The sequence below is a fragment of the Balaenoptera borealis genome (genome assembly GCF_965194805.1).
Source record: "Balaenoptera borealis genome assembly, chromosome: 3".
NCBI classification, from domain to species: Eukaryota; Metazoa; Chordata; class Mammalia; order Artiodactyla; family Balaenopteridae; genus Balaenoptera; species Balaenoptera borealis.
The window spans coordinates 93052573-93068841 of record NC_138866.1 but is presented as its reverse complement, the minus strand read 5'-3'; the positions used below and the strand labels follow the sequence as shown (position 1 = coordinate 93068841).

General features: G+C 34.3%; 1 protein-coding gene across 2 annotated transcripts in view; it reads left to right on the top strand.

Moving 5' to 3' along the window:
- TRPM7 (transient receptor potential cation channel subfamily M member 7) overlaps nt 1-16269 on the top strand; it is a 112114-nt gene that overhangs the window by 63171 nt on the left and 32674 nt on the right. For both annotated transcript variants that reach the window (XM_082387893.1, XM_082387894.1), the window contains 6 exons: nt 3594-3722; nt 5214-5492; nt 11412-11586; nt 13535-13661; nt 14735-14919; nt 15925-16057. In XM_082387893.1, the coding sequence (XP_082244019.1) occupies nt 3594-3722; nt 5214-5492; nt 11412-11586; nt 13535-13661; nt 14735-14919; nt 15925-16057 (1028 nt within the window). The remainder of the gene's footprint in view (nt 1-3593; nt 3723-5213; nt 5493-11411; nt 11587-13534; nt 13662-14734; nt 14920-15924; nt 16058-16269) is intronic.

Below are 16269 nucleotides of genomic sequence, written 5' to 3'. Positions count from 1 at the left end.
CATTTGTACGTTTTTTGCTATTATGGTTTTTTTCTACTTTTTCTACTGTTATTTTCTGATGTTTTTGAGAACCAGTTAAAGATTTTGCCACATTTGCTACATTTGTAAGGTTTCTTTCCAGTATGAGGTCTCTGCTGTATAAGATATGAATGCTGATTAAAGGTACTGCCACATTCTGTACTTTTGTAAGGCTTCTGTGCAGTGTGAATTATCGGATGCTGCTTAAGATTTGAGCCCTGGGTAAAGGCTTTGCCACATTCTTTACATTTGTATAGTTTCTCCCCAGTATGAATTCTCTGATGTTGAGTAAGTTTTGAGCACCATTTGAAGGCTTTACCACAGTCTTTACATTTGTAAAGTTTCCCTCCAGTATGAATTTTCCTTTGTCTACTTAGATTTAATGATTGATTAAAGGCTTTCCTACATTTATTACACTTTTAATGTTCCTCTCTAGTATGAATACTCTGATGTTGAGTAAGTTGATGTTGAAGACTGATTAAAACCTTTATCACATTCACTACATTTGTAAGTCTTCTCTCCAATATGAATCCTCTTATATGTAGTAATATATGAGCTTTGATAAAAGACATTCCTGTATTTATTACTTTTAGAATGGTTTTCTGAAAATTCAGTGCCCTGATGTTTCATAAGACTTGGGTCTCGGTCAAAGTTATTGTCTGATTCAATGCAGGGATAGCTTGTTGCTCCATTATAAATGCTGTTGTAGTTATTGAAAAATAGAGCTCTTGGTTAAGACCTTACACAGTTTATTGCAGTTTAAATTTCCAAGTCGACAACTTTCATGTTTTCCCAGCAGCATTTTTTGGAATAAATCTTCCGTGCCTGCTTTGTGGTCATCAAAATCTGGGTTTCGTAAGAAGACATAGCTGGGTGTGTGGCTACTGTTTCCATTCCCTTCACATCCTAGAGATCCTTCTTTTGCTTCAAAAAGGTGACCAGGTCCCTATAGTTCTCTAACATCTGTCCTTGTACAATTCCCATTGATCAAAGTCCAGTCATTCCCACTCCTCTTGAGAGAAATCTATGGCCACATCTTGCAATGTCAGCAGTCCCTGAGAAGCTGCCATTTCCTCCTGTTTTTCCTCCTGCTCTGGGTTGTTTTTTCATCAATATTATGTTGAAGAAACACATCAGCATCTTGAGAATATACCTTCAAAGGTGTCAACACATCTCCCTCACCAGCTCCTACCCACAAGCCGAACTTTCAAAGTTGACTTTGAAATGCTGAAAAGGCCAATCTCTCCCATCCTTTGTCTCAGGAGAAATACAGGAATAACCAGCTCCTGGCCTTTAAAAATGCTTTGCTGAAACCCTTTCAGGAGTTTGGGTTTTTGGGAGCATGAGCCACCGGTCTCCTTGCATTGCCCTGCAGTAAACCTTTCTCTGCTCCAAACTCCAACATTTAGGTATTATTTGGCTGGGGCTGAGGCCGCAGTGGGTACCCGCCCCCCACCCCCGGTTTGGGGCACCCCCTCCAGGACGCCCCTAGGGGTGGGGCCTTGCATTCTGCTCCTTCCCCCAAGTGACTGAGGGAATTTCTTTTTTCTTTCTTTGCTTATTGCAGTTTACTTCCCTACTCTGCTATAGCTCAAATCAAAGATATGGCTTATTTTAAAACTGGTAGAGGCAAGGAAAACGGTGAGAGAATTCTCAGCCACAATTGTTCAAGGGTCAGAGAGTCTGGGTTTTCCTCTGAAATGAAATGACTCTTCAGATGTTATTATATATTGTTCCTTATCATCTCCTTATAACCTTTCTTGTTAAGAGTCTCAAAGGTGGGATGTTCTCTTACCTAGGGAGAATGTTTTTCATATTTGTTTACATTTCTTGGGATTCAACCTCAGTGATTGGGAGCTAAGAAAATATTGGGTTGGCCAAAAAATTTGTTGGGTCTTTTCTGTAAGATGGCTCTAGTAGCGCTTAGTTGTCTTTAACTTCATTCGAAACAGTTTTGTTAGACTGTATTGTGACAGCTGTCATATCAGCGTGCATTTAAAAAAAGCTTATCAAAATTGGTGAATTTTTGTGTAGCCATTTTGATATTGAAGACGGAAGAAAAAAAAGCAACATTTTCAGCATATTATGTTTTATTGTTTCAAGAAAGGTAAAAACAACTGAAATGCAAAAAAGATTTGTGCAGTGTATGGAGAAGATGCTGTGACTGATTGAACATGTCAAAAGTGGTTTGCGAAGTTTCATGCTGGAAATTTCTCACTGGATGATGCTCCGTGGTCGGGTAGACCAGTTGAAGTTGATAGCGATCAAATCAAGACATCGAGAACAATCAACGTTATACCACATGGGAGATAGCCGACATATTCAAAATATCCAAATCAAGCGTTGAAAATCATTTGCACCAGCTTGGTTATATTAATCACTTTGATGTTTGGGTTTCACATAAGTTAAGTGAAAAAAATCTTGACTGTATTTCTGCATGCGATTCCCTACTTAAACGTAACGAAAACATTCTGTTTTTAAAACAAATTGTGATGGGTAATGAAAAGTGGATACTGTACAATAATGTGGAATGGAAAAGATCATGGGGCAAGTGAAATGAACCACCACCTACCACACCAAAGGCCGGTCTTCATCTGAAGAAGGTGATGTTGTGTATATGGTGGGATTGGAAGGGAGTCCTCTATTATGAGCTCCTTCCAGAAAACCAAACAATTAATTCCAACAAGTACTGCTCCCAGTTAGACCAACTGAAAGCAGCACTCAATGAAAAGCTTCTGCAATTACTCAACAGAAAATGCATAATCTTCCATCAGGATACCACAAGACCGCGTGTTTCTTTGATGACCAGGCAAGAACTGTTATGGCTTGGCTGAGTAGTTCTCATGCATCTGCTGTATTCACCAGACATTGCATATTCGGATTTCCATTTATTTTGGTCTTTGCAAACTTCTCCTAATGGAAAAAATTTCCATTCCCTGGAAGACTGTAAAAGGCATCTGGAACAGTTCTTTGCTCAAAAATATAAAAATTTTGGGAAGATGGAATTATGAAGTTGCCTGAAAAATGTCAGAAGGTAGTGGAACAAAAGGGTGAATATGTTGTTCAATAAAGTTCTTGGTGAAAATGAAAAATGTGTCTTTTATTTTTACTTAAAAACCGAAGGAACTTCTTGGCTAATACAATACCAGTTGTCTTTCTTAGGAATACTACGTGGTCGGGGGAAGGAGGAGCCACGTAGTATGTGTTTCTTGATGATGGTGATGAAGTTCTATAGTATGATACCTGAGGTATAATATAAGTGAAATTATGTGGACTATACTGAGAACATAAACCTGGTATTATAAAATTCTTCCTATGAGAAGTACTAAAAAGTCAACTAAAGTCTAGAATAACACATTTTTACCTTGGGGACCATTTATAAATGGTTGATTGATAAATGCAATGTCTGCATGGAAGAAGAGTTAACTTCTGAAACTTTTTTAATGATTGAAGGGAGATACTTCACAGGGGCTCATTTTGTCTCTTTTTTTGTGTATGCTTGGAAATTTTCATAGTAAAGAAATTGTATTTTATAATAAATTTTATTCATATCTTGTATTTTCTTTTTTTATTAGTTGGCATACTTAGGATTTCTGATGCTTTATACATTTGTGGTTCTTGTACAAATGGAACAGTTACCTTCAGTTCAAGAATGGATTGTTATTGCTTATATTTTTACCTATGCTATTGAGAAAGTCCGTGAGGTATGTCTTTAGTTTTTCCTACCAGTAACTTGGTGTATATATGGAGGGTGTTATGTTTTGTTTTGGTTATGTGTGTGGGTATGTGTTATTCATACCCACACACATAACCATGATGTAGGTGGGTATATTCATATGCCCACCTACATCACCCAGTAGGTGATGATGTTATTGAAGTATAGATTGTTTGGTTTTGCTGTTCTAAAAGTGATGGCCATAGAATAGAGATTGTGTTGTTAACTTTGTCACAATTACAAAGATAATGATTTGTCTCAAATAATAGATTTGTTTTTGTTTTATTTTCTCAACATTGATGTTTATGTTCTTTGCCATTCTCAAAAAGTATTAAATATACATATAGCCAATCAGGTAGATAAATTATAAGTATATTCTTACTTTGCTTTTAGGTTATACTGCTCTAAAGTGTACTGTATTGCCCATTGAATTATCGTTTAGATTTAGATCCCTCTGTCCCTGTGTCTATCAGAGTTTTCAGTTTAAAACTGTAAATTTTCTAATATCCTGATTTTGGAAAAAAAGGTTTTTAAAATTTTTTTATACTTTCTGTTTAATCTAGTACCTATATAAATGTTGTTTTATAACACAGTTATTTAAATACATATGAATTATTTCATGTCTCTATTTTACATTTAGAGAATACATGAAATTGCAAAAATAGATAGAAGGCATTGTACTTCCCTCCCACTTAGGTATAATAGGAATTTAATAGCTTATGCATTTTAAATGCCTTTGAGTGCCACGGCCCATATGTTTATGAAATCTGTTGTTTTACTAACATGTTTGAAGAAATTAAAGTTGTTAAATTGTGAAAGCAAGTTGCAAATAATTTTTTTATTCATAAAACTGTTCTGCAAGGATTTATTAGATAGTAATAAAAGTGATTGCCTGTAGTGGGAAGGAGAATTAGTTGGCTAGGGGTGAAGAGTGGAAGGGAGACTTTTCACTATTTGCTTTTGATACACTATGATTTTGAAGCTGTAAATGTATTACCATTCCCCACAAAAAATTTAAAATATTTTTTATATTAAAGAGCTAAGTATAGCTACTTAAACCATCGAGTTGTTTACTTTCTGCAAATAAGGCACCTTTGGAAGATCCTACCTGGATATCCTAGTGTTGTTTCAGTGAAAAATAAAACAACTTTTTACAAGTATCTCACATTCCAAGTCTAGAGAATTGTGTTCTAATCCAGAATTTTCAGTGTCTTAGTTGGATGACCTTGGTTGAGCAGGTCATTTATTTGTGGGTCTTTTTTTTTCTTTTTTTCCCCCTATATATAGAGAACGAGGATAAGAAGTATCTGTCTTTGATATCTTATTGAATTGTTTTGGTGATCAAATGCCAAGACAGTCAAAATACTTTGAAATATTAAATGATATATAAAATTCTGCTATGACAGTATAATTGAATTCTGGTATATGTTTTAATGGGAAGAAAGTGATGAAACTTTTTTTTTTTTGTTTAAACCTGTAGATCTTTATGTCTGAAGCTGGAAAAATAAGCCAGAAGATTAAAGTGTGGTTTAGTGATTACTTCAATATCAGTGATACAATTGCCATAATTTCTTTCTTCATTGGATTTGGACTAAGATTTGGAGCAAAATGGAACTTTGAGAATGCATATGATAATCATGTTTTTGTGGCTGGAAGATTAATTTACTGTCTTAACATAATATTTTGGTATGTGCGTTTGCTAGATTTTCTAGCTGTAAATCAACAGGCAGGACCTTATGTAATGATGATTGGAAAAATGGTAAGTTGAGAGGTGTCTGATAATACTCATGGGTTTATTGATATTTTTTCTTAAAATCATAAAAATATGTTATTAATGTAGTTTTACTTGAACCAGAGAATGATAGTTCATGTTTATTTGCCTCATATTGCGAATAGACCCATTCCTAAGGATATTAGCTTTTTAAAAAATAAATTTATTTATTTATTTATTTATTTATTTATTTATTTATGGCTGAGTTGGGTCTTTGTTGCTGCGAGTCATCTTTCTCTAGTTGCTGTGAGCGGGGGCTACTCTTTGTTACAGTGCGTGGGCTTCTCATTGCGGTGGCTTCTCTTGTTGCAGAGCACGGGCTCTAGGCGCGGGCTTCAGTAGTTGTGGCACGTGGGCTCAGTGGTTGTGGCTCGCGGGCTCTAGAGTGCAGGCTTAGTAGTTGTGGCTCACAGACTTCATTGCTCCGTGGCATGTGGAATCTTTCCGGACCAGAGCTCTAACCTGTGTCCCCTGCATTGGCAGGCGGATTCTTAACCACTGTGCTACCAGGAAAGCCCAGGATATTAACTTTTGAAGAAAATATTTGATGGGATAAAGTTAGGAAAGCTTATTTTATTTGTTTTCTCTTGAAATATTTTAATTTTTAAATGTTACTTGCTAGGGCTATTTGAAAAATATGAACTTGCTAGCTCCAATCTATGAGTTTCTTTTCATCTTTACTATCACTACCCTAAACCCAATCTGTCATCATCTGGCGCTGGCAGTAGTATAGTAATCTGTTTACTCACAAGCACTCTGGCCTGTCTTCAATCTATATTATAGCTAGAGTAATATTTCAAAATGCAAATCTGAGTATGTCAGTTCTCCTTCTTAAAAAAATCTTTTAATGATTTTGCATTACTGCTAGAAGTCAGTGTACTTAATGAAACCCATAAGCCTTGCCCAGTTTGACTGTTGCTTTCCTTCCTTTCTTCCTCCCTCCTTCCCTTCTTCTCTCCCTCCCTCCCTTTAAATTTTGAGATAGTTACAGATTAACATGCAGTTGTAAGAAATAACACAGAGCGATTCTGTGTACTCTTTACCTAGTTTCCTCCAGTAGTAACATCTTCCTTGCTTTCTTGAGTCTCACCTCTTACCATTTTTGACCTCTTATTTGTGTTCTAGTCACACAAACCTTTGTCTTTTTCATTTAACACAGCCCCTATCAGAGAACCAAGAATAGCTCATGTTCTTTCTGCGTAAAATGATCACCCTCATCTACACTCATATCCTTAGCTTTTTTCATTAATTAACTTAGTTTTGTCCTCCAGATCTTGGCTTCAACATGTTTTTTTTTCAAGGAAGCTTTTTTGATCTTTTTCAACTAGATCAAGTTTATTTGCTGTATAATTTTATGGGACCCATGTTTTTCCCTTCAGAATATTTATCTGTGTCTAACTGTATTTTAAACTACATTCTTATTGGATTATTTATATTCTCCTCTAGACTTTAAATTCCTTGGAGTAGGAACCTTGTCTGGTGTTGGTCACCTTTATATCTCTAGTATCTCAATACTTATCACAGTCCCTGTCACATAGTAGATTTCTCCTTACTAAATATTTGTTGGTTGGGTGGATAAAGCCATTTCAAGTAGGAAAAAAACAACATAAAAACACTGAACATTAATTGTATTTTCATAGGTTGGTAGTTAAGATTTTTTTCTCTTATTTTTATATCCTTAGCAGCAGATTATAAATTTAAAAAACTGTAATTGTTCACCAAGTAGTTTTTAATGTTTATTATATTCTCACTGCTATGCAAGACAATGCAGATTGGTTATTAGGATATTGTCCCTGAAACCACATTTCTCTTTTTTGACTTTATCAGTCCTGTAGTTATTTTTAACAGTTGCATAATCTAGCTTGAGGAGCCTATCCTACATAAAGTATTTTAGGAAATTATATGAGATATTAGTAAACTATCAATGTGGTTTATTGATTAAGTTAATGAGTAGGGGATATAGGGATTCATGGAAAGAGAGAAGTTTGTGGAGGTTTTTGTTAAAGCAATGGAATCTGAGCCATTCTTCGAAAGCTTGAGAGAGATGGGAGTAAAAAGGAACAGCCTGACTGGAAATTTTTTTGTGATAAGGTATAGTTTGTTAGCAAATTGGATAGACAGGGCGTAGTAGCTTGGAGTATATAGAACATTGAAAACTAGGACTTTAGAGAAGAAAAATATAGGGGAAACCATTGAAGAGTTTTTCCCCCAAATTTTTATTTTTCTTTACCATAAAAGAAGTAGGTTGACATTTCTCTGTCTTTCCTTATCATCTTGGAGTGACTTTTCAGTGTATGGATATTGAAAGCAGCTAGTCAGATTGTTCATTATGATGATTTTCAACCAGTGGGGCAGTCTGAAAAAGTCTCACAAGGGTTCCTCATGCTCAATTCCAACCCACCACACTAATCTTGTCCCTTATTAATGCACTTTGCAAGATAATGCTAACTAAACAAATACTGTCAGTGGTTTATGTCTTTAGGTACCTCTTTCCTTCTATCTTTACTGATCCAGACTGTTTTTAAAATTTATATCCAGAACATCTAATCTTTTCCTGATATAATATGCCCAATATTTTGCTCTTTCCCATAGGCTTAACCAACTGGCAGGTTTTGTTTTTTAAATACATGTCAGGTTTAATGTGCAATTTTTTATGCACTGAGCTGAAAAAAATCTAAAATGTACTGGGCCTACTCCTGCCATAAATTTGGGCCTATTCCTGCCATAAATTACTTTCAGTTTTCAGTTGAAAAAGGCAAACTCTATTATGCTTCTGTTGCTTTTGTGAAAGTAACTTCTCTTTCCTTATTCTAAAATTACTATTCATTGTAAAAAATTTTAGCAAGTGCAGACAAACTACCCTCCAGAGACATCCAGTATTAACAGTTTAATGTATACCTTTCCATCCTTCAAGACATATATATGAATACGTGTGTTTATTTGTGTCAAACTTCACACGAATAAATGTATATAATAGTTTTATCGAAATGGGCTCATTATGTGTATGCTGTTTCTCAGTTCTTTTTAAAATTGGTCTTCTAGATTAAATTTATCTTTTAAGTAGCCCCACTAGCTCACAGGATTATCAGCATTGCTTTGCATCATGAAGACAAAGTTTTTACATTTTTTGAATACAAAGTTTCATTATTATACTTGATTTTCCACACTACACATTTTCCCTCTAGGAGAGTGTATCCTACCCTCCCCAGTTAAGAATTACTGGTTTATTATTTGTCACATCAAAGAAGTACTTATTATTCATCCATTTTGCATTCTTTCATGAAGTAGTGGTATTTCCAGGAAAAGTTAGGGGAGTTAAGGTTTTGGGGGAGGAACTGGTTTTAGCCTAACGTTTTAGGGCAAAAAACCGCTCTGGCTCTCATTGTCTACCAGATTATTTAGTGACTTAGTGTTATTGGGTTAATTTAATGGTGATATACAGTAAATGGGAGGTGCAGGAAGTATAAAAGTGAACAATCTTAATAACAGATGGAGATGGGAAAAGTAAGGAAGCCAAGAGAAAGTGGAGCTGTCTGGATTTCCATCTGAATCTTACCTCTAATGTACTCCCAACACTCCCACTGGTTCTCCCATCCCAATTATAGGGAGCTGAAATATATATTTCATTTTCTTCTTTACCTTTGATCTTCTTTAGAACCACCCTCCACCAGGATTATGTCTTCCCTTTGTCAGCCATTTATTTATCATATATCCTAGTGCCATCTTCCCTTTCTACCTCCTTCAGTACTCTCAGATGGTTACTGTTCTAATTATCTGCTTAAAGTAGATGCTGCAGAGTATAAGAAATCCTTCATTAAAGTATACCTTTAATGAATAAAGAAGATGAATTTTATAGTATGTAGTAGATTCCTAGAGTAACTTAACATTTTTTAATCATTGGGTATCTGTTATATGCTATGCATTATACTAAGCTGAGACTACAAAGATGAATAAGACATGGTCCAGATCCTCATGGAATTCACAGTCTAGTATATAAGACAAGCATGTGAGCAGATAGAGAAAGATATGGTAAACTGTTTTGTGAAGACTGAAAGCTTTCACAAGGAATATGGTATTTGAAAAAAGTTTAGAAAATAGGTAGGAATTTTTCTTGAGCAGGGAATTTCTAATCAGAGAAAACAGCTTCATATCTTTCATAAAGATATGAAAGATTAAAGTAGAAGAAATCTTCACATTTGACATCTTTAATAGAGATCAGACTAATGAAAATTACATGGTAAATGCTGAACTCGTCCTACTCACTCCATATACCTATACATTCAAGCTAGGAACCCTCATTTTAGATATAAGAAATGGAATATTCAGATATTTTAATTAGTTAAAATTTAGATCAAATATAAGGAAGATTGTCAAATAGGCTTTATGCGAAAGGTATGAAATCCAGAGACCTCTGAATCATCAGCCAACAGACCTTGAATAATTTTAGAATATTTCAGGTTTGGGTTTTGATTTGAATTTTTGAGTTGGGCTTTTTCTTTACTTAATTTGGATTCCAAATTACAGCAAATGCCGTGAATAATGTTTTGATGAATTATTTGCCTTTTAAAAATCTTTTATCCCAAGATTTTGTTTATTGAAAACATATGTTCTCTTAGTAGTTCTCTTAAGTGGTCAAATAAGGCGTTATTTAACCATTTTACAAAGAAAAAAACTGAATCTTGGGGGGTTATGGGATTTTTTTATTGTAAGTCACAGGGACTCAACTCTAACTTAACTAAAAAAAAAAATGTATTGGCAGATCTAACAATTTTAAAGGTAAAGGATCAAGACTAAATGATTATATATAAATAAATATTTTATAATTTCTCCATCTAGTCTAGACTTACTGTCCTCTTTACTTCTCACAGTCCTGCCTTCCATTTCTACTCTCACTATATACTTGTTCAAAACATATGAAAATGTCTTAGTAACTTCTTTTAGATTGATTTAGTACTGCAATTATTGTTAGTTCATAGTAGATTAAAGTACAGATTTATTGTAAATGTAGTCTCTTGATCTCCATGGGATTTTCCCCTTAGATTATTATTTGTGGATGAATATTATTACATATTGCTAGAGTGACACTACATTCACTTTCTTAGATGTAAGTGCTGAACACTTGTACACATAAATAAGTGGATAGAAATTAAAGTTTCATTATAGCATTTCACTTAATTCTTTGAATTCCTGAGTAATGATGTCAAAATTCACATTGTGATTTAGCAATAAAAATTGTTTTTTAATGATTTATTATGTGATAGCTCAGCTAGGCTCTTTTTCAATTTCGCTGAAATTAAAGAATTGCAAACTACGTGACTTGCAAAAGAATTTGTTAACCAGATACGGGTATCACTTATTTTTTCAACACCCATACTGATAATTCAGTTTGTTGTTTTATTTACCTCCTCGGAGGTTTTCACAGCCCAGGAGACAAGGCACCATGGTAGGGTTCAGGATGGGTGAGAAGAATGCCTTTCTTTTGTGAAGTGGGCAAAAGGTACTATCAAAGGAAGGTAGAAAAGATAGTTTGCACCTCCTGTATAAGAACAGAACAGTTTTAGGAAAGAACTCTCATGGAAATTGGTTCCCTGAATCTGCCCCTTATGTCTATACTTCTTTAAAATCTTCATGGACATGAGATAGGCAGACTCCAGTTTGAGCCTGTGATATGGTTCATTATGTAGAAGATGCCTATGACTTATCTGATGTTACAGATCAGTTTTTACATAATTTCCTTGATGTTAAGGTTTATGTAGTTATGAGGTTTCCTGAATGCTAATGCTAGGAATAAAAAGAAACTCAAAGATTCAAGTTATCTATTGGAACATTAGAAACTGTTTTTTAAGATGAAGAATTGTCTTTGTGTTTAAATTCCCATGTATTTTAACAGTGTTCATTTTTTAACAGGTGGCCAATATGTTCTACATTGTAGTGATTATGGCTCTTGTATTACTTAGTTTTGGTGTTCCCAGAAAGGCAATACTTTATCCTCGCGAAGCGCCATCTTGGACTCTTGCTAAAGACATAGTTTTTCATCCATACTGGATGATTTTTGGTGAAGTTTATGCATATGAAATTGATGGTAAGGATTTATGTGTACAAATATATCTTTTGGTTATTTCATATTTCAAAGTCAAAATTGCATTATAGTAATATTACAAATTTTCACAAATCAAACTGTTACCAACCTAAGTCCTCCCACGATACATTAGTTAATCCCAGAAGAAACATAGCAAAAATTAATTGAAAAAAAGTATTTCAGAATTTTTTTTAGCTGCAATTAATGGAATCTGGCCTAAACTGGCTTACACAGTAAGGACATATATTAGCTCACATAACAGAAAGTTCAGAGGTAGAGTGGTCTTTGGGATTGGTTAATTCATGCTAAGGACACATTCTTTTTCATCCCAGTCCTCTGTAATAAGTGTCTGATTCATACAGGTTTTCCTTTACAATTGTAAGACTCTGTCACAAGCAACAGGAGGAAGGAGACACTGTTTTCCATTGGTTCTCTTCAGGCGAAAAAGTCCCTTTCCCAGATGCCTTCTATTGAACCGGTTTTTTAATCTCATTAGCTCAAATTGGCTTCAGTCTGCCTGTCTCTAAACAGGGCAGGGGTAATGGAATTACATTGATTAGTTGGATTGTATATACTCTTGAATTGTAAAATTCAACCCTGAATACATTCTCTGCATAAAGCTATTCTATTGTTTTAGTTAAAAAGGCTAGATAACTTGTGAACATAGTTGATACTGCCAACTTTCAAGGATGTTCTTCTGACCTTCACATTGAGTTATAGAATCTTTATTTTGTTAGTTTGCTCATGTTCTCTCCATCTCTCTCTCTCTCTCTCTCTCTCTCTCTCTCTCTCTCTCTCTCTCTCTCTCTCTCTCTCTCTCTCTCGCATCTTTACTCCTCCATCACCCCCATTCTGTGTTGCTCCTTACCCACCTATTTATAGGTGATTAGATCAGGGGATGGTCACATAGTAGTCATCAGTTGTTATGAGATGTTGGTTAAAACAGTGAGGTTTTACCAGCCTGGTAAAATTTTGTGTTTAATGGCTTCCTGTTTAGTGTCATTTCCAGGTTTTTATCGTCTGCTTTTTCTTATGTGGCTCTAGTTTAGTTATAACGCATTGGATATAGTTTTTCACTCTCCTGCATTCTCTTTCTTGGGTATTTGCTTCATCATACTAATCTGAATAGAGTGGAAATAGATTCATAAAATTTTTTAGGAGTGAAAGGACCTTATGCATCAGTTTGCTCGTAAAACCATTTTATGTGAAAGGAATGATACAGCCATGATGAGAATTTCAATGATGTATATTTTTTAAATGCTTACAAAACACCAGGTGCTAAGTGTATTATAAAGATTTGTATAAAACTTGTCACTAGTTCAAGATTATTTAATTCAAATCCTGGCCCTACTTGAATTTATTTTACTTTATTCCTCATAACTCTGTGGTGGGTATTAAAGCTCTTCCCTTCCTTAATTCAGCTGTGTTATGGCTTCAGAAACATTCCAGATGGAGGCAATGAAATGCAAGGAATTCAGATCTAATCATTGTATATTTAAGAGGCACTTTAACCATTCCTTCAACCCTCCTTTGTGGCCTAATAAGCTAAAGTCAGTAATCATTATGTTTGTAAATTTACTATGAGTTTATCATACTCTTTTCTGGTTCAGTTATTTTTCTTATAGAAATGTGTGGCTAAATCTGGGAGTTTTATTCTTCTTAATGCTCCTCTGGCTAAACCCTACCTTGGAGGGTAGACATAATACAGAAATACACTTCCTTGTATGGAGTAGAGTCGTAGAATAGTACCCACATCCTTCACAAAATTCTTCTCTTTTGGAATACTGTTAAGTTGGTGTTTGTATGGCTGCCTGCCCAGAAGCTTTTGCTAGAATCTGTGAAACAGATATGTACATAATCAAAACTTCCTTCAAACAAACCTACACAAATACTGACTAGAAGCAGTAACTGGTAAATTACTGTTTTAATTTTTTTTTTTTTCTTTCTCAAGTTTGTGCAAAGGATTCCAGTATCACTGAAATCTGTGGTCCTGGGACATGGTTGACTCCATTTCTTCAAGCAGTCTACCTCTTTGTTCAGTATATCATTATGGTCAATCTTCTTATTGCATTTTTCAAGTAAGAATTTTATTTGGTTGCTTATTGTAATGAGATCATTTAATATATAGTTCTCTTTTTGAAGGAACTATACAAAATTTAAAATATAAAGATTTTATTGAGGCTTAAACTACTAAAAATTATTTTTGAAAATTACAAATAAGAAAGCATGCATTTTCAAAATCAAATTCTAAATTTGAGACTATCTTTCAACATGCAGTTTTTTTATAAATTTAATCTTTATTTGGTATTTATTACAAGGTGGCCAGGGAATACACATGCAGTATACAAAACAGAAAGGCAAATAGAAAATTCTTCAGTAATCCCATTCTTAGTATTTTGGTATACATCCTTTTTATCTTTTGTATATATGAACCACTTTTTCTTTTCAAAAATAATGTTCTTATATTCTGTATACTGTTTTTAACTAAGCAAAACATGAATATTATCCTACATTAATAAATATCCCTCTCCAGTTTTTTAATGACTACCTCGTATTCCATGATATAGACTAATTTTTAAGCCAATATGTTATATTGCTCCATTCGATTGTTTATAATTTTTTGTTCCCCAAAACCACATTGTGGTTAAATTTTTTATTAATCCTTATGTATTTCCTTAGAGTGTTTTCCTAAAAGTAGAACTATTCAATATATGTATATTTTGGACTTCTTCTATTTAAGTCAAAATAGGCCTGTGTCTCCAAATCTCTGCTAACAGTAGGTATTATCTTTTTAATGGTTGCTAATTTGACAGTACATAAGAGTCTTGTTTTTATTTGCACTTATTTTGTTACTACTCAGGTTGAATATTTTCTTCTGTTTTTGTCATTTATATATAATTTTAAAAGCTTAAAATCATATTTTCTGCCGATTTTTCTGGGAGTTTATAATTAAGACCCTCAACAATATCAAACTTTGCCTTATACTATTGCATGTATTTTTTTCCAGTTTCGCATTTGCCTTTTAGTCTTGTTTATGGTGGGGTTCTTCTTTGAATCCTTGTTTAGAGCAGAATTACAATAAAATTTTAGTATTTAAAACTTTAAAATGTGATTAGCTAAGTTTGTTTATTTTTATTCTTTGTTATTCAAGCAATGTGTATTTACAAGTGAAGGCAATTTCCAATATTGTATGGAAGTACCAACGTTATCATTTTATTATGGCTTATCATGAGAAACCAGTTCTGCCTCCACCACTTATCATTCTCAGCCATATAGTTTCTCTGTTTTGCTGCATATGTAAAAGAAGAAAAAAAGACAAGACTTCGGCTGGACCAAGTAAGTAAAATATATTAAGGCAAATGTTTTTATTTTATCACTTATCAGTATTACACTGAAAGCTAAGTATTTTTTTTAAATAAATAAATTTATTTATTTATTTATCTTTGGCTGCATTGGGTCTTCGTTGCTGCACGCGGGCTTTCTCTAGTTGCGGTGAAGTGGGGCTACTCTTTGTTGCGGTGTGCGGGCTTCTCATTGTGGTGGCTTCTCTTGTTGTGGAGCACAGGCTCTCGGCACGCGGGCTCTAGAGTGCTGGCTCAGTAGTTGTGGCGCACGGGCTTAGTTGCTCCGCGGCATGTGGGATCTTCCCGGACCAGGGCTCGAACCTGTGTCCCCTGCGTTGGCAGACAGATTCTTAACCATTGCGCCACCAGGGAAGTCCCTGAAAGCTAAGTATTAATTTTATTCAGAAGACTTAACTGGTTAATGTTATTGTAAAGGCTTTTGTTGAATTTGCCTAAACATAAAAGAATTTAAAGTGCAATATGGTTATCTATAAAAGTAAATTTAGTATTAAACTTCCTTTTTTGGTATGGCATCTCAATTTGGTTTTGTTAAAATGCTAGTGTAAACCATAATAACACTTGCTGTTCTACAAACCATTTTGACTGCTGTGTAAACAATAACACTTTTAGTACATTCTGTATACTACGTGAGACGTAATAAACTCTGCCTAAAATTTTACAGTGGCTTTTTATTCTACCAAATCATTTCTTATATTCTTCTACCTAGGTATGCGAAGGAGAGGTGTGAGAGGGAGATGGGGAAGGGTATTTTATAGGAAAAGGAGGAAGTACTGGAAACTATTCTTCCAGCATCACACTGTGAGTGAAGAAAGAAGTAGAAATACTTGTTTAGGGCTTTAGAAACACACCAGTAAAAAGAGAAAAAAAATTGCAGATGATTTACATAGCCTTATGAACTCTAAATAACATAAAACTCATGAGCTAAAGTTTTTCTCTATGTCTCTGTTGATTTTTTTTTTTTCTTTTCCCTCCTTAGAACTTTTTTTAACAGAAGAAGATCAAAAGAAACTTCATGATTTTGAAGAGCAGTGTGTTGAGATGTATTTTAATGAAAAAGATGACAAATTCCATTCTGGGAGTGAAGAGAGAATTCGTGTCACTTTTGAAAGGTTCAGAAACTCTTCAATTTTAACTGATTTTATGTCAGAGTGGGTTCTGTTAGTTACGTCTCTTACACATGGTCATTGTTCAATTTATGTTTGTCAAACAAGTAAGTTTAGTAATGGTTTTACATAATATATTGGGAGACAGTTCAGTTCTTTACTTCTAAGACTTCATGTAAGTCAGTAAGTCAGTCTCTTAATTGTTTTTGGACCCTTGT